At 44.1% G+C, this 22,776-nt stretch overlaps 1 protein-coding gene across 2 annotated transcripts in view; it reads left to right on the top strand.

Annotated features, from left to right (window-relative positions):
* Positions 1–745: 745 nt before the first annotated feature.
* ANKLE2 (ankyrin repeat and LEM domain containing 2) overlaps positions 746–22,776 on the top strand; it is a 56,056-nt gene continuing 34,025 nt past the window's right edge. The window contains exons 1-2 of one of the 2 annotated variants that reach the window (XM_073675853.1): positions 746–851; positions 17,900–18,337. In XM_073675853.1, coding sequence (XP_073531954.1) covers positions 17,911–18,337 — 427 coding nt within the window. In that variant the 5' untranslated portion in view covers positions 746–851; positions 17,900–17,910. The other variant, XM_073675843.1, reaches the window with a different exon arrangement.

Genomic DNA, 22,776 nt, shown 5'->3' with positions numbered 1-22,776 from the left:
TCCTGTGTCTCATCAGTGCTGTCGTTCCTGTATGGTCCACAGTCTGATAATGACAGTTAACAACTCCCAGTATCGCCTTACCATTGTTAAAGACATGCTGGGAGTTGTAAGATCATGTGATGCAAATGTACATAGGGCTGATCATAGATTGCAGTTAATAGCTGTACTAAGCTTGGTGATTTATTCATGTACTAATGATAGGTTCTGATATTTTTCTGATATTCATGGCTATGTTAAACCTTGAAAATCCTCAAAACTTAGTTTTGAGATTATGATGAGGATCTGGCAAGATTTTGTTCAGTTTCTGCTCCAAAAACCCAGTGTAAGGAAGCATATGTTCACACTTATTTTTAGGAACAGAATCTTTCCAAATTCTCCTCATATACTCAAAACTTTGTTCTGGTGATGTAGTCATGTACTGATGGTGGTTTTGGTGATGTATTCATATAAGTACCCCTTTAATTTTTTGCAGCCCTTGGAATTGGTTCAGTATGGCACTGAAGCCCTTGGACCAATAACTGCACTCCTGGTCAAGACACTACACTACTGAACTGTGCAGTGTGTAATGGCTGCTAGGAGAACCAACTTCAGGAAGGTCCACCACACAACCATTCAGGGCCTGTACCTCCAGGATAGCGGCAATGAACAACTGGATAAGACACCTGACAGCTGCCCACTACTCGTACACGAGAGTTCTCCCACTTGTTGACGTTCTATTCACTCCCCAGCCCGGCGCACAGTAGACAGCCTCACCGTTGCCATGAGACGCCGGGGTCCTGTCAGGCCGGACCGGAAGTGTCGCACGCATGTTGCGCTATGGACCCGGGTGGATCCGACTTAAAGCGGAGGAGGTAGGGAGGACCCAAATTTGGAGTCTGTGTCGTGTGTGAGGCGGGTGCTGTGGTGTTTGGCACAAGTCTGGTTGGTAGATAGTACTCGAGTGACACTGAGGGTAGAAGAGGCTTCCGGCCCGGAGAATGAACACACAGTACTGGCGGGATGGGGAGACCGCGGTAGAAGCTTTATAGGGAGCATTGGGGGCTGCAGGATCCTCAGACATAAGCAGTGTGCTGCGGAAGGACACACACTAGTGACCGCGCACATAAGTAGTTCCAGAGGCAGTTCAGTTGGCGCCGTACTGAGGGGCAGTCCTCCCGGATTACCGCGGACCGCTAGTGCTGAAAGAATAGAAGGACTCCGGGGCCGCCTGTGGGAGAACGAGTAGAGCGCCCCTAGTGGGCCGGTCGGGATAGCACTGTGGAAAGTTGTACGGGACCATGGCGGCTTTTTCCGAGCTCGTGTCCGGGTGGGACGCCTCCGTGGGCTTCTCCGAGCTCCTGTCCGGGTGGGATGCCTCCGTCGGCCTCTCCGTGCTCGTGGCCTGTGTCTTTGTGACAGTGGGCTGGCTCTTCCGCCTGGTGGAGCGGAGACTCTGGAGACAGTCGCCTGAGTGCCCTGCGCCGGAGCCTGTGCTAGGTGAGGAGCCGAGAGCGGTGTGTGGGGGGAGGGTAACACGGCGGTGCTGCCTGCTCGGAGCTCTGATGCGTTATGTGCAGCCGCACAGTGTGACCGTGTCTGTACAAGGGCGGACCAGCATGTGCTAAGACTAATGGTTACATGCAGCCTTATAGCTCCGAACATACCAGCGCCTGCCAGGCCTGCTGCCATCTAATGGCTCTAGGGCTTCTCCGCCTATGTTTGATGTTAGAGATATCTGGCTCTATAGTTACCTATTTTTTTTAAACTGCTGCTTAACGCTATGTAATGAAGTATCCGGTAATTACATGATCACCGAGTATCTGCTCCGGAGCCATCACACCCGAATCTGCTTGTCTGGTGACATGTCACTATAATGTAGGGTAGGCTATGTGCCCACGTTGCATTTATGAAGCAGAAAATTTCTGCTGCATAAATGCAAGTCCTCTCCCGGAAAAACGCATGCGGAATTCCGCACGCGTTTATCGCGCATTTTTCGCGCGTTTATCACGCGTTTTCCACATGCGGAATTGCCTTGCGTTTTTTATGCATTGGACAAAGGCAATTCCGCTTGCGGAAACGCAAAATTAAATGACATGCTGCGGATTTTTGAACGCAGCATAAACGCTGCGGAAAAATCCACAGCATGTGCATAGAACTTGCGGAATCCCATTGGGGACCATGGGGTGCGGATATACATGCGTTTACGCTGCGGAAATTCCGCAGCATATACGCTTGAAAAATGCTACGTGGGCACACAGCCTTAGGCTATGTGCCCACGATGCAGAAATGCGGCAGATTTTTTCCGCTTCTCCCTGGCAGGAAAAATGCATGCGGATTTTACATGCGTTTTTCCCGCCAGGTAGAAGCGTTTGTCAAGCGTTTTTGCATGCATTTCCGCATGCGGGTTATCAAGCGCTTTTCCAAGCGATTTTAGCATCACTTGGAAAGTGCTTGACACCTTGGTCACACTATATAAATCCATGCAACCGGCATAGATTTATAGTAGCGTGACAAAGTTAGTTTAAAAATAAAGATTATACTTGCCTTCCGATGTCCTCCCGGTGTTTTCTCTGCTGCGTCCGGTGTCTTGGGCGGCTCGCAGTGTTGTGAAGGACCTGCGGTGACGTCATTGAGTCATGTGACAGGTCACATGACTCAATGACGTCATGGCAGGTCCTTCACAACAACGCGACCCATACAGCAGACCAGACAGAGGGGAGAAAACACCGGGAGGACATTGGAAGGCAAGTATAATCTTTATTTTTTATTTTTTTATACAGTTTCTATGGTACCCAGGGCTGGAGGAGAGGGGAAAACGCTTGAAAAACGCATAGTGGGCACGCAGCCTTACACTGCTCCAAATACTCAGCACAAAAGACCTTCCCTTAGGGGCTGATTTTCCCCTGTAACACCCCCAGTAACTTTTAAAAAATGCACAATGAACAGATTATTCTCCTACATACAACTTTTACCATCTTTTGGGAGGGCAAATTATGTTAAAGGGAACCTGTCAGATAATTCAGACTGCCTGAGGCTGCGCGCCCACTATGTGTTTTTTCAAGCGTTTTTGCCGCGGAATTTCCGCAGCGAGAATGCTTGGGAATACGTGCCCCATGGTCCCCAATGATAATCCGCATGTGCTGCAGAAATTTCCACTGCTTATCATCATTGCGGAAAAATACGCAGCATGTCCATTAATTTTGCGGACGCGCAGCGTAATTGCTGCCATTGAGTTGCATTGAATCGCTTAATAAATGCATCACTACATGTGCACATACGGATATTAAGCGATTCAGTGTGCGGATGGTACCCGGATCTGGAGAAGAGGAGACTCTCCTCCAGACCTGGGTACCATAGAACCTGTTAAAAAAAAAAAAAAAAAAAATTTAAAATAAAGATTATACTTGCCTTCCGATGGCCCCCGGTGTGTTGGGCGGCTCACAGTGGTCTAAAAGGATCTTCCATGACGTAATTTAGTCATGTGACAGGTCCCGCGGCCGCTGACGTCGGCGGTCGCTTACCTGTCACATGAATAAATGACGTAATGGCTGGTCCTTTTGCACGACCGGGAGACCGGACGCATCAGAGAAGGAGACCGGGGGGCCATCAGAAGGTAAGTATAATCCTTTATTTTTTTTACCATTCTTATTCATTTTTTTTTTTTTTTTTAACTATTACTTGGTCGCACTATATAAATCAATGCTGGTTGCATGGATTTATATAGTGTGACAAAGTTGTCAAGCACTTTTCTAAGTGGTGATAAAATGGCTTGGAAAAGCGCTTGATAACCCGCATGCAGAAATATATGCAAAAACACTTGACAAACGCTTCTACCTGGCAGGAAAAACGCATGTAAAATCCGCATGCGTTTTTCCTGCCAGGAAGAAGCTGAAAAAATATGCAGCATTTCTGCATCGTGGGCACTTAGCTGGAGCTACTGTCAGTATAAGGCCACAGCCCCACTATCAGTATTTGGTCAGTATTTTTTCTCAGGAGTGGGTGATAAATGCAGAATTGGTGACTTGTTTCTATTCTACCTTTTCTTTGATTGTTCCTCACTTGGTTTTGGCTCCCACTCCTGAGAAAAAATATTGATAGTGGGGTCCTGGGCTTAATCAGAGATCTGCCCTGCTATTACAGATATGTATGTCTCAGTGGAGTGCTGTGACACTAGTCTGAGGTACGTTGCTGCTGGCTTCATCCTTCATCAGCCAGGCCCCCCTTAGGGAGAGACTTTTCAGTCATGTAGAGCAGGCAAGGACATGTCTCCATGACTTTTATTTATTTTTTTCTTCTTGCGTAATGTATATTAACATGCGTGCATTACATAATACCAGGAAGACGGCACATTCTACGCATCTACATGACCGTAATAACATGAACAACTAGTTTAGTGCGAAACGTGAGCAGTAAGTAAAATGAATAGGATGCTGCTGTTCTGTGGTTTTTGTCTTTTTGTTGTTTTTTTTTTAACTTTACTTTTGCTTTTCTAAAAAAATATATAAACAACAGTGTTAAACAAATTATATAAAGTAGAAAATTTCTCCCACTTAAATCCACATCTGTGAAAGAGGCAAATAAAGTCAATAGCTTTAAAAGGTCTTGTCCAATACTTGGAAAAACCGTTCTTTTATAGGGGTTTCCACTTCCAGAAAACTATTGTTTTCAGGTTGTGTTTTTTTTTTTTTTTAAAAACTTCACTCGCCCTTCCCTGGTCCAGCTTTGAATCTCTAGCATTGCTCCGGTGTCTGGCATTATCTGCCGCACTGGCTTCACATCAACAACGCTGCAGCCAATCGGTGCACTAGGCAGCTTCTGCAGTCTATTTGGGCAGAGCCGCTGAGCACAGTTATTGTCTACAGTGCTTTTTGTGATATCCGTACTGGAGGACCGTGAAGGAAACCCAGCTCGGGACTTGGGGAGGGTGAGCAAAATGGGTGTTTTTTTTTATTTGTTTTTGTTTTTACTATGTTCACTAAATGTAAAACGCTCTCAAAAACAATGAAAGACCACTCAATTATTTTAAAAATTATTCATTTAATAAATTCATATAAAAAATACACATATAAATCAAAAGACATAATTACAGGAAAACAGACTCGGGGATATATAGTAAATGCCCAATACCCATTTGTTGTGAGGCATAGATCAATGTAGGGAAAAATATAAATAGCAAATCCAGACTATGTGTTTGTGTTCAAGTGCATAGTGCAAACAAATACAATATAATAGCAGCCCAAAAATAAATAAACCAAATCACAGTGGATATATTATTATTATTATTATTTATTATTATTTAAAACACATAGAATGGAGTAACTTCAATATAAATACCATATACTGTAGCTAGGCCCCACCACCGCTTCCGGCGCATGTGTGTTAAATGCTGCTGGCAGAGATTGACAGCGGCATTTAACATGTTAACAGCCTCGGGTGTATCGTGATTCCACCCGTGGCTGTTAGGGTCACATGACAGCTGATCAGAACAGCTCTTATGTGCCTTTTAAAAGATGCGGCTCATGGCCAGAGCCCGGATCAAAGAGGGGGAGGCGACCTAGATACGTCATGGGTCGTAAAGGGGTTAAGGACGAGTTGTCCATGTAGTGGACAACCCCATTTTAATGGGCTTTCGGGCCTGGCCTTTAAATTGCTAATATTTATCTTCAGATTTTATTAAACAAATAGACCAGGTTTATTGTACTTCAACTCTTCTTGGGTATTTTCACTGTCACATCTCTGCTCTTGATTATGTGCAGGCTACCACTAAGCAGGCGTACTTAAGTTGTAAATGTGCATGTATTTGCTAGAATTGTCTCCTACATGTACAAAAAGTCTGATGGTTGTATGCTTGTTCTTATAACCTCTCTTTCGGATCTTTTTCCACTAGATTTGGCCTTACATCTAAGACTAAATGTCTTTGTCCAGTTTAGGGGAAGTCAATTTGCAGCTATCCATACCGTGTAATATAATCCCTTTTATAAAATAAATATAAATTACACAATGTGCTAGTTTATCTAGCTCTGCTATGGAAAATGTTTTCATGGCCTCTGAATAGTGCATTATTTTAAGATCCGTGCTTTGGCATAATCCTCGTACTTGCAATGCAGGAATATTTCGCTCTTCCGAAGAATGAGCCATCTATTTTTAAATGAGTTGTCATGGCAGACACTCTGCCCCAAAATCTGTATTAGGAACTTTGCACTATTTAAGATGGGAATGTTTTTGTATGAGGCAGTACTTATGGCAAATCACTTTGGAAAATGCTGGAAAGCCTCCCCATCAATACCCCTCCTGAACGGGCTGAGCTAATCGGTTTTAGCGTAGTGTCCTGTAGTAGTCAGATCTCTCTTGTCCAACTTCTTTGCTTTTATTTTAGGTTGCCCCCCCCCCTCTTGCTCAGAAACTTTAAGGATACAACCTCCCTAAGTGAGAAGGGAAGACTGTACGCAGTAATCTGCTTTTTCTTCTTGGAGTGAGAACAGTGCACAGGGCAGTCATAATTTTTCCCATTCCCACCAGCTATGGAGTCCACCCGGTGTTCTTACCTACTTCAACCCTTTTCCAATTTTCCAGCATACTCTATCTGAGGAAAAGTCATTGATGGGGGTGGTGGATGACTTTGCTAGCACATCGTAAGTGCTGAAGTGAGTATGGCGGCATGCGTAGATTCTCATGAATCCTCCTCCTTGGCCGCCTCTGCTTTATTTTCATTCCCCATGACAGCATAGACTTAAAGGGAACTGTCACCCTTTTTGAAGTTTGAGTTAATAATATCAGCATACAGGTGAAATTGGTCATGCCTGTGTACCTCTTTGATGCCATGTGTAGTAAAAATGACCTTTTTATAGCTTCAATCTTCCAGGCTGTGCGGTATAGACTGCACAGAAGATAAGACTGCCTCCAGTCTTCATTATACAAGATTTCTCTTCTGCTGTCATTTTGACGTCATGTGCGCTGCCGGAAATTCTGCGCCTGCACATTCTGCCTGCTGTCCCTTCTCTGCACTGTGAGGAATTCGACTTCACTGGGACCAGAAGTTACAGTGACTCTCCGGCGCCTGCGTACATCAAAATTGACGACAGTGCCCACAAAAGGGTGGAACAGGCAGCGTACAACCTGTATGCCCATATTATTAGCTCTAAAAGGTGACCGATTCCCTTTTAAGTAGAGTTACTCATAGGCTATGTTCACACACGTATTTTTCAGCAGACTTTTATGCAAATTTTCAGCCAGGGCTGTGGAATCGGAAAGCCAAACCTCCGACTCCTCAATTTCCATGACTATGACTCCCTCATACAAGGCTCATGTGTAAGTGATAAATTTACTGTAGCACAGATCCATCTCAGCTAAAAGTCTAGACCCTTAGATCATGAACAGGACAGACATTTATAGGACATCTCATAACTTTCCCAAATTTTTATGAAAAAATATTCCTCACAAACTGCATTGAACTACTGTACCCAATTTATTATATATTTTAGGAGTTGGCATCAGTTCATTTTATACCTATTCCGACTCCACCAAAATTCACTCAGACCACGACTCCGACTCCACGGCCCTGTTTTCAGCTGCGTCTGGCAGTACCAGCAAAGTCAATGATAAACCAGAATTCTCTGTTCACACGTTGCTATTTGTTTGCTGCCTTTGCTTGCGTACTTGGAAAATAGAGCATGTCACTTCTTCTTTCAGTGGTTCTGCAGCAGAGAACGCACCTGCGTATTTGGTGCGTTTTTTCACCCATAGGAAGTAATGGGTGGTCAAAAATACACAGCAAAAAGCGCAACAAATGCGTGCGTTTTTTACGCAGCTGTTTTCCTGCCAAAGAAAAGTTAGCAGCAGAGAAAACACAACGTGTGTGAACATGGCCATACAGTAGAAACTGTTCTCCAGGCTGTCCCTACTTGGTTTGTGTCAAAGAATTGAGGCTTTTGGACCTATATCTTCCCACAAGATTGTGCATACTCCCAGGGCTTTGGTACTTTCCACCCCTGCAACACAATTGTTAGGCCTGTCAGCAGGCCCTATTCGCATACCAGAACAACTGTCTTACAGCTGTAGCGGCACTTCATCTCTGGTAGCAATTTCACTACTCTCCTTTCGGAGCATAGGCTGCTGCTGGAGCTGCACCCCTCTGTGCCACTGCTGCTGGAGCTGCACATCTGCCCCGCAGGGTGGGTGGTGTTTTTTCTTTTTTGTTGTTGTGTTTTTTTTTGATGGGTGGAGGGACTTGTTACTCTGCTTCCAGGTGGCTGGTGTACAGCCCAGAATTTATACATCCTGGGCCCCAACTTCGTTAGCTAGCATAGTCTGCAGCAGATCCAATCCTGGAAAAGCGTGCTGATTTCCATCACTATGGCTCTGCAGCAGACTGCCATTCAGCTCAATCTCCCCTTTCCACCCCACTCCTCCCCCATTGTAGAGGCATCTACCACAATAGCTGGGGACTACACAGATGGGGGCATCAGGTAATCCTCTTCTAAATTATAATAAAATCTATTCTGACAATTTATTCTTGGGATTAACATATTTGCTCCATTGTGGGATTTTTTTTTTCCCCTCTCCTTTGCTTCTCCCCATAGTCAGTAACTGTAGCTGCTTACTATGGCTGCCATAGCTACTAACAGTCGGACATCTAGGGTGTAATTACTGGTTTATACTTGTACCACACCAAATACATATGTCACAGCCATGCAGTTATCTGTACTGTGCTCCTACTTTTCACTTTTTAGTACATGGAGCGGTAGAATATTTGAGACTACGCAGTTATTATGATCTGCTTTTGACCTGTATTCTTTGACCTGGGCAACAACGGTCATGGACTCTATGTTCTGCCCACCATTTTCACAATCTGTTTGCTTACCAAAGCAACGTCTGCATAAATTATACTCTTAGATTCTTCTGCATAAAATCGGTATTTTTTTTTTGCCTATTGGAGCAACATTTGCTCCTAAGGCAAAGGCATCTCCCGGAACAACACACAATATTTTCCACTCAGTCCCCAGGGGGGTTTGTTGTGTTTACTTTCCTGAAAGTTTCATGCTTTAACAATGCCAAAGTCAAAATCCCTGGCTGGCCAGACAAGATGCCAGACCAATTTCTTCTTGGTTCCCTCGGTTGTTGACCCAATGTTACATTCCACATTTAACCAGACACCGCTGCTCTTCTTCTCTCTTCTTCCTTACTGTTCCACATGATTATGTAATAACTGTATCCTCATTCAGTATTTTACATCCGTATTTGTAAGCCTAAACCAGGAGAGGAACAATCAGAGAAAGTACAAGGGTTCGCTCACACTGGCGTACAATATGGAGGAGTGCCATACGAGAAAACATTGCATTGTGCTTTAGCCAATGTTATTAAATGAGTCAGTCCTCATCGCATTTTTCCAGTACGTCCCCATGACAGCACCATAGGAGGAGTAATCCCATATCCTGTGTAGGGACAGGAAGCACAAGAGGTTAAAAGCCCTCCCACACCCAACCTCCTCAGTGTTTTTCCTGTCCCTACACCGGACAGGGAGTGCAGGAGGAGCGCTGGTGCAGGAGCACTGAAGAAAAGGTTTTTACCTCGAGGGATCGGGGGGGCCGCGGCTCTCTCCTTCCCACCGTCAAGCTGGTCCTGGGCCGACACTCCCTGCTGGGAGTCCTTCAGCTCTCCGGTGTGCTGTAGCCTCCGGGTGCTGCTTCCCCTATCGCCGGGGCTCTCTGCATCCTGCTCTGGGCGGGTCCGGCTTCTCTCGGCTCCAGGACCGGCCGGCGTAGAAACCGGAAGTCCGGAGATGACTACTTCCGGTGGCGGTCGCGCAGGAAATTCAAACCACGGTTAGACCAGATGCCAGGGAGCAGGAGAAAATGACTGGACGACCAGGTAAGGTATAAGAAGGGGGGCTGGGGAGCAGCATAGGCAGGCTTACAGCTTTGGCATCCCTGGCAGTACAATGGCTGACGTGTCACACCCTGATACCCACCCTGGATCGCCCCAGAGTCATGTAAGTGTACCATTACCCCTTTTTATATGGCTAATAGGGCTTACGCTTACCAGACCCTCCATATATTTTATAGGATGTCTCTGGGCAGTTACCACCTCCTTCTGAAAAAAAGGATACGGGAAAAAGGGCCACAGTAAAATCCAAGAGGTGCCTGGATTGTAACATCAAACTTCCCGACTCATATACAAAGCGTCTATGTGCTGAATGTAGAGCCTCCATGCTAAAGGAGGAGCACGGGGCTTTATTAAATGAGATGCGCAGTATAATTAAAGAAGTTCAGGCTTCTATCACGTCTCTACAGCCCCCAGGTTCAGGAGTCCAGGAAGTCCCGGGACCCAAAGACCCAGAGAAGATATAGCACCATCTTCTGAGGGTGAAATCGACCCATCTGGCGACTCTTAACAGTGAGACCATTAGTCTACCTCAGGGCGGGGAGCGGAAAAGATATATATTCCACTCAGATGGTATGGATATTCTTCTACGAGCCGTCAGAAACCCGATGCAAGTAGAGGAAACTGAGCAGAGCAGTAACATTCAGGATGAGATGTTTGGTGGTCTTAAAACCCAGAGATCCATGGTTTTTCCTGTTAATGCTCATGTGAAGGACATGATACTGGAGGAATGGGAAGATGCGGAGAAGAGACTCTCTCTATACCACGAGACTTCCGCGCCCGACTATCTTTTAGCCCAGAGGACACCAACGTGTGGGACACTGTTCCTAAAATTGACGTCCCAGTGGCTAAGGTAGTCAAGAAAACCTCTATCCCCTTTGAGGACTCATCAGGACTTAAAGATCCTATGGATAGGAAGGCGGACGGACTTTTGAAAAAAGCCTGGGAATCTTCGGTGGCAATCATTAAATCTAATATTGCTGCTACATCTATTGCCAGATTCATGAGAATCTGGCTAGAAGAGTTAGCGAGTCACCTACGGGATGGCACCCCGAGGGAAACTCTCCTTCAATCATTGCCCCTGTTAAAGATGGCAACAAATTTTTTGGCTGATGCTTCGGCGGAATCGGTCAGATTTGCGGCCATAAATAATGTGCTTTCCAACTCGGCCCGTAGAGCTGTTTGGTTAAAAACATGGTCAGGAGATACATCTTCTAAGAACAAGCTGTGCTCTATTCCATTTTCAGGGCTCAGAGTATTCGTACCTGTACTCGATGACGTTCTAGAAAACGCGTCCGATAGAAAGAAGGGCTTCCCCCGAGGAGAAAAAGGAGCAACCCTTTCGTAAACCCTTCCCCTCCCGTAAATATAACCCTCAGAAAAGAGGGGGGTCCACAAGCTGAAGTTTTAATAAGGGGAACAAAGATAGGAAATACCAGCCCAGTACTAGCTCCCGTCCAAAACGACAATGACTGTCAGTTTGTGTGGGGGGGCCGATTAAAGTTTTTCAAAAGCAGTTGGTATCGGGTCACTCAAAATCCCTGGATACTAGCAACAATAGCACAGGGTTACAGGATAGAATTTTCTCAACATCCCCCTCAAAAATTCCACCTGACAAAGGGTTCCCCTACCTCTCTCTCCCATCTACGGGCAGACATGTAGCAGCTTCTCTATCAGAGGGTTATTGTGCCAGTTCCAGAACACGAACAACATCAGGGCCATTACTCCTCTGTTTTCAATAAAGAAACCGTCAGGGGAGTTCCGTACAATAATCAACTTGAAACCCCTAAACCGATGGGTCCGTTACAAAAAATTCCGCATAGAATCAGTAAGATCAGCCATTCCTCTAATAGACGCAGATGTGGTAATGTGCACCCTGAACCTCAGAGATGCATACTACCACCTGCCAATACATTTCCTCAAGTCAGCAATATCTGAGATTTGCACTACCATCAGGCAGTCAGATTCTACACTACCAGTTCCGATGTCTTCCCTTTGGCCTGTCATCTGCTCCCAGAATCTTTACGAAGATCATGGCCCGAGGTGGTGGCCTATATCCGACTCAGGGATATTACCATCATTCCGTACTTGGACGACTTCCTGGTGGTGGCAGGATCTCCTCTAGGTATGACGCAACATCTGGAAGTTGTCCTACAGACATTTACCAATCTGGGTTTGATTATGAACAAAGAAAAATCCAATCTTATCCCCAGTACTTCACACATCTTCCTGGGAGTCCAGCTCAACTCCCGAAGGCGAATGTCTTATCTCCCGGAAGACAAAATGCTCTCAATTCCACAAAGGATGAAGGCTTCAGAATGGGAACTGAACGAAGAGGTGTTCCAGCAACTAACTCGCAGATGGGGTCAGCCGCACCTAGACCTTTTTGCATCCAGAACGAATGCAAAGACAACATCTTTCTTCTCTCTCGACGCTGGAGATCATCCTCTGGCAGTGGATGCTCTCTCACAATATTGGAGAGAAGGCCTAACATATGCCTTCCCATTCCCACCTGCCCCTCTAATTCCGAGAATGCTGTGGAAAATTCAGGAAGATCGGGCGACAGTCATAGCAATTGTCCCGCTCTGGCCAAGGAGGAGTTGGTTCTCCTTTCTACGTCATCTAGCGCTGGAAGACCCAATCATTTTTACCATTTCAGGAGGATCTTCTGAAGCAAGGTCCACTGTTGCATCGGAATCTTCAATAACTCCAGCTCTGAGCCTGGCTTCTGAAGGGGAGATCCTGAAGAATAAGGGCTTATCCGCCAGAGTGATCCAGACTATGCAGGTTAGTAGAAAACCTGTAACTCGGGCCATGTATAAAAAAGTCTGGAAGACCTTTTGTCAGTTCCATAGGACGGTAGACACCTCTCAGCCAGACATCCCTGCGATCCTTGATTTCTTGCAGGCAGGATTTGACGCAGGTCTTAGACCAAGTACCTTGAAGGTGCAGATTGCGGCACTAGGTGCTTTCTTCGACACATCATTGTCCTCGCATCCCTGGATAATCAGGTTTGTCAAGGCAATCCAGAGACTTAGGCCTACCCTAGAGAATTTCTTCCCCTCCGTGGGATCTGAATCTTGTCCTGAGAGTCCATTGTAAGCCTGCCTTCGGCCCAGTTAATGAATTGGGAATAAATAACTTGACTCTGAAAACAGTCTTCTTGGTGGCAATCACCACGGCTAAACGGTTGGGTGAAATCCAGGCTCTATCTATTGTCGAGCCTTGTATGCTGATTCGGGATGATTGCATCATTCTGAAGCTGGATCCAAGTTTCTCCCCGAAGGTGGTGTCATCAATGACCTTAAACCAAGAAGTGGTTCTTCCATCATTCTGCGAAAACCCTAGGAATCCGAGGGAGGAAGAGTTCCACCATCTCGATGTCCGTAGAGCAGTGTTGGCCTATTTGGAAGCCACTTGGAACTGGAGATTAGACTCTAATCTCTTTATACAGTTTGGGGGAAAAAATAGAGGCAGGAAGGCTTCAAAACCATCCTTAGCTAGATGGGTTACATCCATGATTAATCTAGCATATCTTTCAGAAGGACAGCCTCCCCCTGAAACTATCAAAGCCCATTCCACCAGAGCAATTTCCACCTCAGGGGCTACCATTGAACAGATATGTACCGCAGCCACATGGTCAGGACATACTACTACTTTCTGCAAACACTACAAGCTAGATGTTCTCTCGCAGCAGAGATCTGCGTTTGGTAGGAAGGTACTTCATGCAGTTATCCCACCCTAAGCTATGAGTTCTTGGGTATACTCCTATGGTGCTGTCATGGGGATGTACTGGAAAACCGGAATTAGTCTTACCGGTAATGTTTCCAGGAGTCCACATGACAGCACCCTTATTTCCCTCCCTATATTGCTACTGTATGTGATTCTAACATGTGTCTAAGCAAGTCTAAAAATAAAATTTTGTTGTACCCAGCCAATGTGGTTCTTGGAAAATCACTGAGGAGGTTGGGGGTGGGAGGGCTTTTAACCTCTTGTGCTTCCTGTCCCTACACAGGATATGGGATTACTCCTCCTATGGTGCTGTCATGTGGACTCCTGGAAACATCATTACCGGTAAGACTAATTCATTTTTTTTTTTTTCTCAGCTTGGATTGGACTGAGGAAAAGAATCACAGCATGCTGCGATTGTCTGTGACAATCGGATCACACTCGCCAATGCATGTCAATGGGTGCGAAAAAAGATAAATAAAATCGCACAGCACAAAGACCATGCGTGTGGCGTCTGATTTTTATGCTCACATCTCAAAGGAAACCTGACATTTCATCAGCCAAGTACAGTAAATTCACAGCATCAACCTAATGGAATAGATAATGTCATGAAGAAATTTAATGTCACAAGCCTCCTACATATAATAAATGTGCACCCTTTAGTGCCTTTGATGTGGCACTAAAGGGTGTTTAGTAGTGTTGAGCGAGTATGTTCTGTTAACCCTTTTGGCGAGTATGCTCGGGCCGAGCTCCGAGTATTTACAGCTGCTCGGTGATATGTTTGAATCACTCCCGTGTGCATGATTTGCGACTGTTTGACAGACACTCCTCTCATGTATTAAACCTATTTCTTACACATTCCTCACATGTAATAAAGCTGTCAAACAGTTGCAAATCATGCACACGGGAGCGATTCAAACATATCACCGAGCAGCTGTAAATACTCGTAGCTCGGCCCGAGCATACTCGGAACAAAACATACTCGCTCAACACTAGTGTTTAGCTTCATTTAACCTATTAAATAAATGCATTATTCATAAGAGTGGGGTCCCCATCTTTTTAATAACCAACTAAGGGAAAGCAGACAGCTGCAGGATTATATTACCAAACTGTGTCAGGCCCAATAACCATGGAGCTTCCCAGCCTATTAATATCAGCTCACAGCTGCCTACTTGGCCATTACTGGTTATTAAGAACGTGGGCCCTAAAAGACGTGGGGTCCCCCCTATTTATGATTAAACCAGTAAAGGCTAAACAGACAGCTGCGGGCTGATATTAGGCTGGGAAGGGACCATTATCAATGGATCTTCCCAGCCTATTAAGTCCAGCCCTCAGCGCATCCATTAGATGCCCAGTTTTGGCGCTTAGCCTCAGCTCTTCCCAGTTACCCTTGTGTGTTGGCAATCAGGGTAATGGGTTTGTGGGGTTGATGTCAGCAGCTGTCTCTAACATCAAGCCCTGGAGTTTGTAATGGAGAGGTGTTTCAGACAGCCCCATTACTAACCCCGTAGTGAAAAGAAATACACACACATAGAAAAGTCCTTATTTGTAAAAGTCACTCCCCAACAGTTTTCCTCTTTTTACCCATTTATTAAAATAATCCACACCGGTCTGCCATAATCCAAAAAATGGAGATCCCACGACGATCCCCCGTCGTCTTCATACAATGTATGGAGCACCGTTCACAGAACCAAGCTCAATAGACTGGAGCGGCAGCCAATGCTGGTTATCACGCTGCGCTCCGTGAGAACCTGGCTGCTGTGACTAGCAATGATGTCAGTAAGGTTACCGCAGTTCACAACAATTCTGTCTTAGACGTAGGTGGGCCTCATACGATCAAATGGCTCTAGCCTTGTGGTCTTCATAATACAGTCTCCCCTGGCTTACGTGAACAGACCTACATATAGGCAGTCACCTATTCAGGACTTTGTCAAGCTTTGCCGAGCTACTCTACTAAGTCAATAAGTGCGGACTTGCAGTAGTGCACTACTGTTTTTCCTACTAGGGGGATTTTCTACATGGTTGTCAAATCTACATTCCATGTAATTCAGTCGGTTAATTCGGTCTTCTAGATTCTCTAGTGGCTTGGAGTGCTCTGGTCTCCCTTGAACATTGCTTGTTATATCCTTCTCATCTGCTACATATCATGCAGAAATTGTGCTATTGCTTTTTCTCACTCCTCACCCGTGTCGATTAGGTTGGTATTCTACCTAGTTATGTCACTGGGAATTTTTCTTTCAGGGTTTTTTTTTCTGTCTGAAGTTTCATTTAGTTTCTCGGCTGTCTTGCCACCACCAGAATAAGTGTAGTTCTTTCCGGGACAAGGGATCCAAATTAGGATTTACATGTAAGGTATACTCGTGAGAGCAATCTTCCTCCTCGTTCTACCATAGAATTCCAGTGTTTCTGTGTTGATGTGAATGAAGACAATTGTCACTTCATCTCCCTTGCAACCAAACTTGCAAACCCATATTGTTGTTCTCCATTGCAGGGTAGGAAGCATTTGACAGATTCTAGTCAGTGTGGCCACCTTTTTAATGGACACTGTTCTTTTATAGATGTTCTCTGATCCTATTCAGGGTTTCTTGGGGTGCGTCCTGGAATGTTTCCCTGGATTGCATGATTCTGAGGCATCTTAATTTTTTTTTTTTTTTTTCTTTACATGCTGTAAAAGTTTGCGTACCCCTGGTCAAAATTACTTGTTGTGAGCAGTTAAAGCGCACCTGTCAGCAGGATTGTGCTTAGTAAACTACATACACTGTCAGGTGAGCACCGTTACACTGATTAATATGATACCTTGGTTGATGAAATCTGTACTGTGGTCCTTGTTTAATCTTTACTTTCAGTTTGGAGATATGCTTGTGCTCTGGGGTAGGACTGTGTGTGGGGGGGCACTCTATCTGGTGCTCTGCTTGCTTATTCACATATATGCTCTTATGACAGGTCACTGTGCATTCTAGCAATCCTACAAATGGCTTACTGAAATTTTGCTTGGAAGATCATTTCTTGACCTCCATTTTTCCTGTTAACTGCCAGTTGTTAATTACATTTCGAACTGATAAAAGGGCAACTTAAAACAGCTTTGCTATCTTCTTATAGCCTTCTCCTGCTTTGTGGGCCTCCGTCATTTTCAGAGTGCTAGGCAGATGCTTAGAAGAACCCATGGCTGCTGTTTTTAGGCAATAGGTTAGAGGAGGCTGGCTTTTTATAAAGCTGGGAAATTTGCATTACCTGGCCTTTCCTAACGATGGTAAACAAGCCATAACCCTAACAGGCTAATTAAGGTCTGAAACCTTGGTCAAAATGATCTGAGCACACGCAACTTCAAGGGTGCTCAAACTTTTGCATTGTCCATTTTCCTGTTATAGTAATTTTTAAAATGTAAAAAAATACTTTTCCTTTGTATTTTAGGAATCTGTTTTTGGGTGTCTTCAATTTCCCTTTCCTGCTGTGTAATCGCACACTTAAGTCTTGTTTGTTAATTCCTGTAATATCATTCATACACAGTACCCAATTCACAATTTCCTGTAATCCTATGATCTAAATGGACCACTCCAATCCCCTCCCCTTTCCTAGCAGGCACACATGATCACCCAGCCACTATTAAAGAAAATAAATATTCACTGCTCCACACGCCCATAGTCTTGGGCGTCGGGAACAGTGAATATTCCGGCAGCTGACCTCAGCATGTGGGGGCGCATGGCAGTGACGTCATGCGCTGTTTACATGCTGAAAGCTGCTGCTGGCTTTAGAACCGGATGCAGCGTTGCGAGGGAGCAGAGGGAAGGTAAGTAGAATTTTTTTTTTTTTTTTGTGCACCGTGATGGTGGGCCATGTATATACCAGGATGGGGATATTGGTACAGAATTGTGGGATAATACCCCTATAACAGTATGTCATGACCACGTCTTTTGCTTTAATATTTTTTTCTCTTTATTTTCTTCCTCTAAAACCTAGGTGCATCCTACTGTCCAGTGCGTCTTAGTCTGAAAAATACGGTACCTGTAGCAGCATAGAGAAGTGACTATAAAACGCTGTGATAGAAAAGGGGTAAGTATAAATACCAGTGCTGGAAGATGTGTGCCAGGTCCTGGTATTTATACTTACCCTTTTCTATCACAGCGTTTTATAGTCCATTCTCTATGCAGCTATAGGTAATATGCATGTATGCTAACACTCATACTGTGAGGATTGCTATTTGAATTAGGCATTGCATAAAATTGTATGTATGATCTAACTTAATCTTGCTTGTAATGTGTTGGTGTAAATAAAATATATTAATGTTTTCTTAACCTGAACTTGTATATTGTAGCTAAACAGAGAATGGAGAAGATTTTGAGCAATTTAAAGCTGCTAGATCCAGATGAGCTACGAGAAGAGATATTAAAGACCGGATTACAGTGTGGTCCGATCACATCGACAACTAGATATTTGTTTGAGAAGAAACTCGCTCGTACTCTACTGAAACAGCAAGGCTTTGAGGTGGAGACCTTCAGCTCAAATGATGGGATAGCTACATCCACTAATCAGCAAAATGCTGCTTGCGGTCTGCAGGCCAAATATTCTGAAGACAGGGACTTTGGTTACGGTGTAGGTTTAAACCCTCCAACAGAAGACTCCATATCCAAAAAAGACTTTGCTGCCAGTGTGAGTTCAGGAGCTGCTCACTTCTCCTCGGATTCCTATTATAATGGCCCGCCTGTGTACTATGCAGTCTGCCCGGGGTGTGAGGATACACCAGGCAGGGCTGGTAAGTAGCGTCTGACTTGGGGCCGAAATAGCTTATGTTGCTCAATAAGAGGGTAGTCACCATTTTTAGCCATTTTATATGCAAAAAATGCTGGAAAAAAAGAGGCGGATGGAATATGATTGCTGGGTCTTACTACTTTAGACATGATGGTATATGTACACGTTTACATGGCTGATTTTAAAAAGATTACGAAGAGGCATTTGCCTGACTAACCTTTATGCTTCATGTTTTTGATCCGTTTGTACAAATTCTTTATTCAAATAGGCCTAGGCTTTCAGTGTGACTTTGGTGTACACCAGTGCCACTTATTTGTTTTCCATCAGTCTCTGCCCTCCTCTGTTTCTTGTTAAAGGGCTTTTCCAATGAACAATGCACGCTTTAATCAATAGATCTTGGAATAAGTGTCAAAAGCCCAAGATGTACTAATAAGTATCTGCGCCCTGGGCTTTAAGAGCTTGATGCGTATTAGTACGTCTTTGCGATCGTGCCTGCACACAGGCTGTGCGGGCTCTATCACTGCCGGGTGTCAGCTGACACCCGGTACTATGTGCAAGGGGAATTGTAAGTTTTTTCAAAAAAAAAAATAATAATCCACCAAAAATAAAATTTAATGTACCCATCAATAAATATTATTATGAAAAAAAGTACACATTTGGTATCGCCACATCCAGAACAACCTGACCTATAAAATTGTCCAACTAGTTAACCCCTTCAGTGAACACAGTAAAAAAAAAATAAACGCATCAAAAAACAATGCTTGATCATACCGCCAAACAAAAAATGGAATAACACACGATCAAAAAGACAAATATAAATAAAAATGGTACCGCTGAAAATGTCATCTCGTCCCGCAAAAAAACAAGCCGCCATACAGCTCAATCAGCCGAAAAATAAGTTATAGCTCTCAGAATAAAGCGATGCAAAAAAATATTTTTTTCTATAAAATTGCTTTTATGTAAAATCGTCGAAACATAGAAAAACAATATAAATGTGGTACCGCTGTAAACATACTGACCCGAGGAATAAAGCTACCTTATCAATTTTACCACACGCCAACAGAATAAAAAAAAAAAAAAAAATCCTGAATTGTTTTTTGTTCTGCCTCCCAAAAATCGGAATAGAAAGCGATCAAAAAATGTCACATGCCTGAAAATGGCACCAATAAAAACGTCAACTCATCTCGCAAAAAACAAGATGTCACATGACTGTCGGCAAAAATATGGAAAAATTATAGCTCTCAAAATATGGCGATGCAAAAACTAGATTTTACAAAAAAAGTCTTTTTAGTGTGTGACAGCTGTCAATCATAAAAACCCGATATGATTCTGGTATCTCTGTAGTCGCACCGACCCGAAGAATAAAGTCGTCTAATCACTTATACCGCACGAGGAACGGCATAAAAAATAAACTCTCGGGTTGGGCTGAGGTTGGGATTTTTGGTTGGTGGGGGGGAGGGGGGGGGCGCACAATATGGCAACTAGTGTTGAGCGCAAGTGCTCGCTACTTAAGTTTGCATCGGGTGCTCGGGTATGCATTGAGTATCACGGGTGCTCGAGTCTCCGCCTCATATGCTTCACAGCCAAAAAAACCTTGCGGAGATTGCCTGCCATGCACGAGCGATCCCCGCATGTGTTTTGTTTTTTTTTTTTTGGGTGTCTAATAACCGTGAAACATGTGGGTGGGGACTCGAGCATGTCACTCGAGCACACGCAGTACATGGTGCATACCTGAGTACCCGATGCAAACTCAAGTAGCGAGCACTTGCGCTCAAGACTAATGACAACTTATTCAATATGATGACCTAATGTTATCAAATTCTGTGTCGTATCTTTGGGTTCAAAATGTTCACTATACCCCTTGATAAAATCCTTGAGGGGTGTAGTTTCCAAAATGAGGTCAGTTGTGGGGGGTTTCCACTTTGTAGGCACATCAGGGACTCTCCAAACGCGACATGGCGTCCGCTCTCGATTCCAGCCAATTTTGCGTTCAAAAAGTCACACAGTGCTCCTTCTCTTCGGAACTCTGCTGTGCTCCCAAACACTGTATTTTCTCCACATATGGGGTATCTGCTTACTCAGGAGAAAATTGCACAAAAGTCTTTGGGGTCCATTTTCTCCTCTTACCCTTGTGAAAATAAAAAAATTGGGGCTAAAACATTTTTGTGGAAAAGGTTTGATTTTTTTTTTTTTTTTTTTTTCACGGCTCCATGTTATAAACTTCTGTGAAGCACCTGGGGTTCAAGGTGCTCACCACACATCTAGATAAGATCCCTGAGGGGTCTAGTTTCCAAAATGGTGTCACTTGTGGGGGGTTTCCACTGTTTAGGCACATCATAGGCTCCCCAAATGCAACATGGCGTCCGCTAATTATTCAAACAAATTTTACAATCAAAAAGTCAAATGGCGCTCCTTCCTTTCCGAGCCCTGCCGTGCGCCCAAACAATGGTTTTCCCCCCACATACGGGGTATCTGCACAACAAATTTTGGGGTCCATTTTTCCGGTTAGCCCTGCGAAAATAAAAAAAAAAAATTGGGTCTAAAGTAACATTTTTGTGAAAAAAGTTAAATGTTCATTTTTTTTGTTCCACATTCCAAAAATTCCTGTGAAACACCTGAAGGGTTAATAAAGTTCTTGAATGTGGTTTTGAGCACCTTGAGGGGTGCAGTTTTTAGAATGGTGTCACTTTTGGGTATTTTCTGTCATAAAGACCCCTCAAAGTGACTTCAAATATGAAGTCGTCCCTAAAAAAAAAAAAAAAAATTTACAAAACCTTTTTTTTTTTTTTTTGTTGGAAAAATGAGAAATTGCTGGTCAACTTTTAACCCTTATAGCTCCCTACTAAAAAAAAAATAATTTGGTTCCAAAATTGTGCTGATGTAAAGTAGACATGTGGGAAATGTTATTTATTAACTATTTTGTGACATCTCTCTGATTTAAGGGCATATAAATTCAAATTTTGAAAACTGCAAAATATTTGCCAAATTTCTGTTTTTTTCACAAATAAACGCAAGTGATATCGAAGAATTTTACCACAATCATGAAGTACAATATGTCACGAAAAAACAATCTCAGAATCAGGGGGATCCGTTAAAGCGTTCCAGAGTAATTACCTCAAAGTGACAGTGGTCAGAATTGTAAAAATTGGCCTGGTCATTAATGTGCAAACCACCTTGGGTTGTGAAGGGGTTAAAAAAAAAAAAAAAAAGTAATTGTGCTGATTATATATTTATATTATATTGTATTCGCCCCCAGTGTGTACTGTGTAATGGCTGTGTCTGACCCTGCAGGAACGTGGTCTGATAATACTACAGCTCCTGGGCAGGGGAGGAAGCAAAAGAGTATACAGACAGGACAGTATGGGATCACAGCTGATTCTTATTGTGAGTAACTTGTTTTCAAACAGACAGGGTGCAGCCAAACCAGATCTCACACTTTGCACTGACCAGGGGCAGTACCCTGAAACAGTGTCTGCAAATTGAGATTTTGCTTTTGACTTTAATCCCAAGTCATGTAATAAAGGCTCGTTAGAGTATATATTGACTTTTAGGATTGCTACTTCCTATAGGTGGCACTAAAATTCTAGTCTTCTTCCTCTCTGAAGAGACAATTGCATATATCCCAGAGGAGCAATTGCGTCTTTAAGACTTTGTGCCCACAATGCGTTTTTTAAGCGTTTCCAAACACTTGGTAGAAGGCCTGCCATGTTCCCCAATGATAATCCGCATGTGCTGTGCACATGCTGTGGAAACTTCTGCTGCGGATAATCATTGCGGAAAAAAACGCAGCACTACCAATTATTTTGCAGAAGCGCTGCGTTTTCGCCGCCATTGACTTGTATTGGAACGCATGGATTCCGCATCACTGGATCTGTAGATGCGCATTCCATGTGTTCCAATGTGCGGATGGTACCTGGGTCTGGAGTACAGTAGACTCTCCTCTGGACCCGGGTACCATAGAACATGTAAAAAAAAAACAAATATGCTTGCCGGCAGATCGCGGTGGACTGAAGGACCTGCGCTGACCTCATTTAGTCATGTGACGGCAGGTCCTTCAGTGTACCACGAGCTGCCGGCAAGCCAGGACGGATCGAATAAAGACTCCGGGCGCCATCAGAAGGTAAGTATAGATTTATTTTTTTACCATTCGTTACGGTCACACTATATAAATCCATGCCGGTTGCATGGATTTATATAGTGTTACCAAGTTGACAAGCACTTTCCAAGTGATGCTAAAATCGCTTGGAAAGCGCTTGACAACCCGCATGCGAAATGCATGTGAACGCTTCACATCCACATGTCCCTGGCAGGAAAAACGCATGTACAATCCGCCAGGGAGATGCAGAAACGCTCAGGAAAAAATCCGGAGCATTTCCGCATCGTGGGCACATAGCCTAAACGTCTCCTCACCTTTGCATGTCAGGCTTTACATGTCACTTTCCG

The sequence above is a fragment of the Phyllobates terribilis genome, unplaced genomic scaffold (genome assembly GCF_046119375.1).
Source record: "Phyllobates terribilis strain yellow unplaced genomic scaffold, ASM4611937v1 Scaffold_1__5_contigs__length_1240528914, whole genome shotgun sequence".
Classification (NCBI taxonomy): domain Eukaryota; kingdom Metazoa; phylum Chordata; class Amphibia; order Anura; family Dendrobatidae; genus Phyllobates; species Phyllobates terribilis.
The sequence above is the reverse complement of the archived record's forward strand: the minus strand, read 5'-3'. Positions and strand labels throughout refer to the sequence as shown.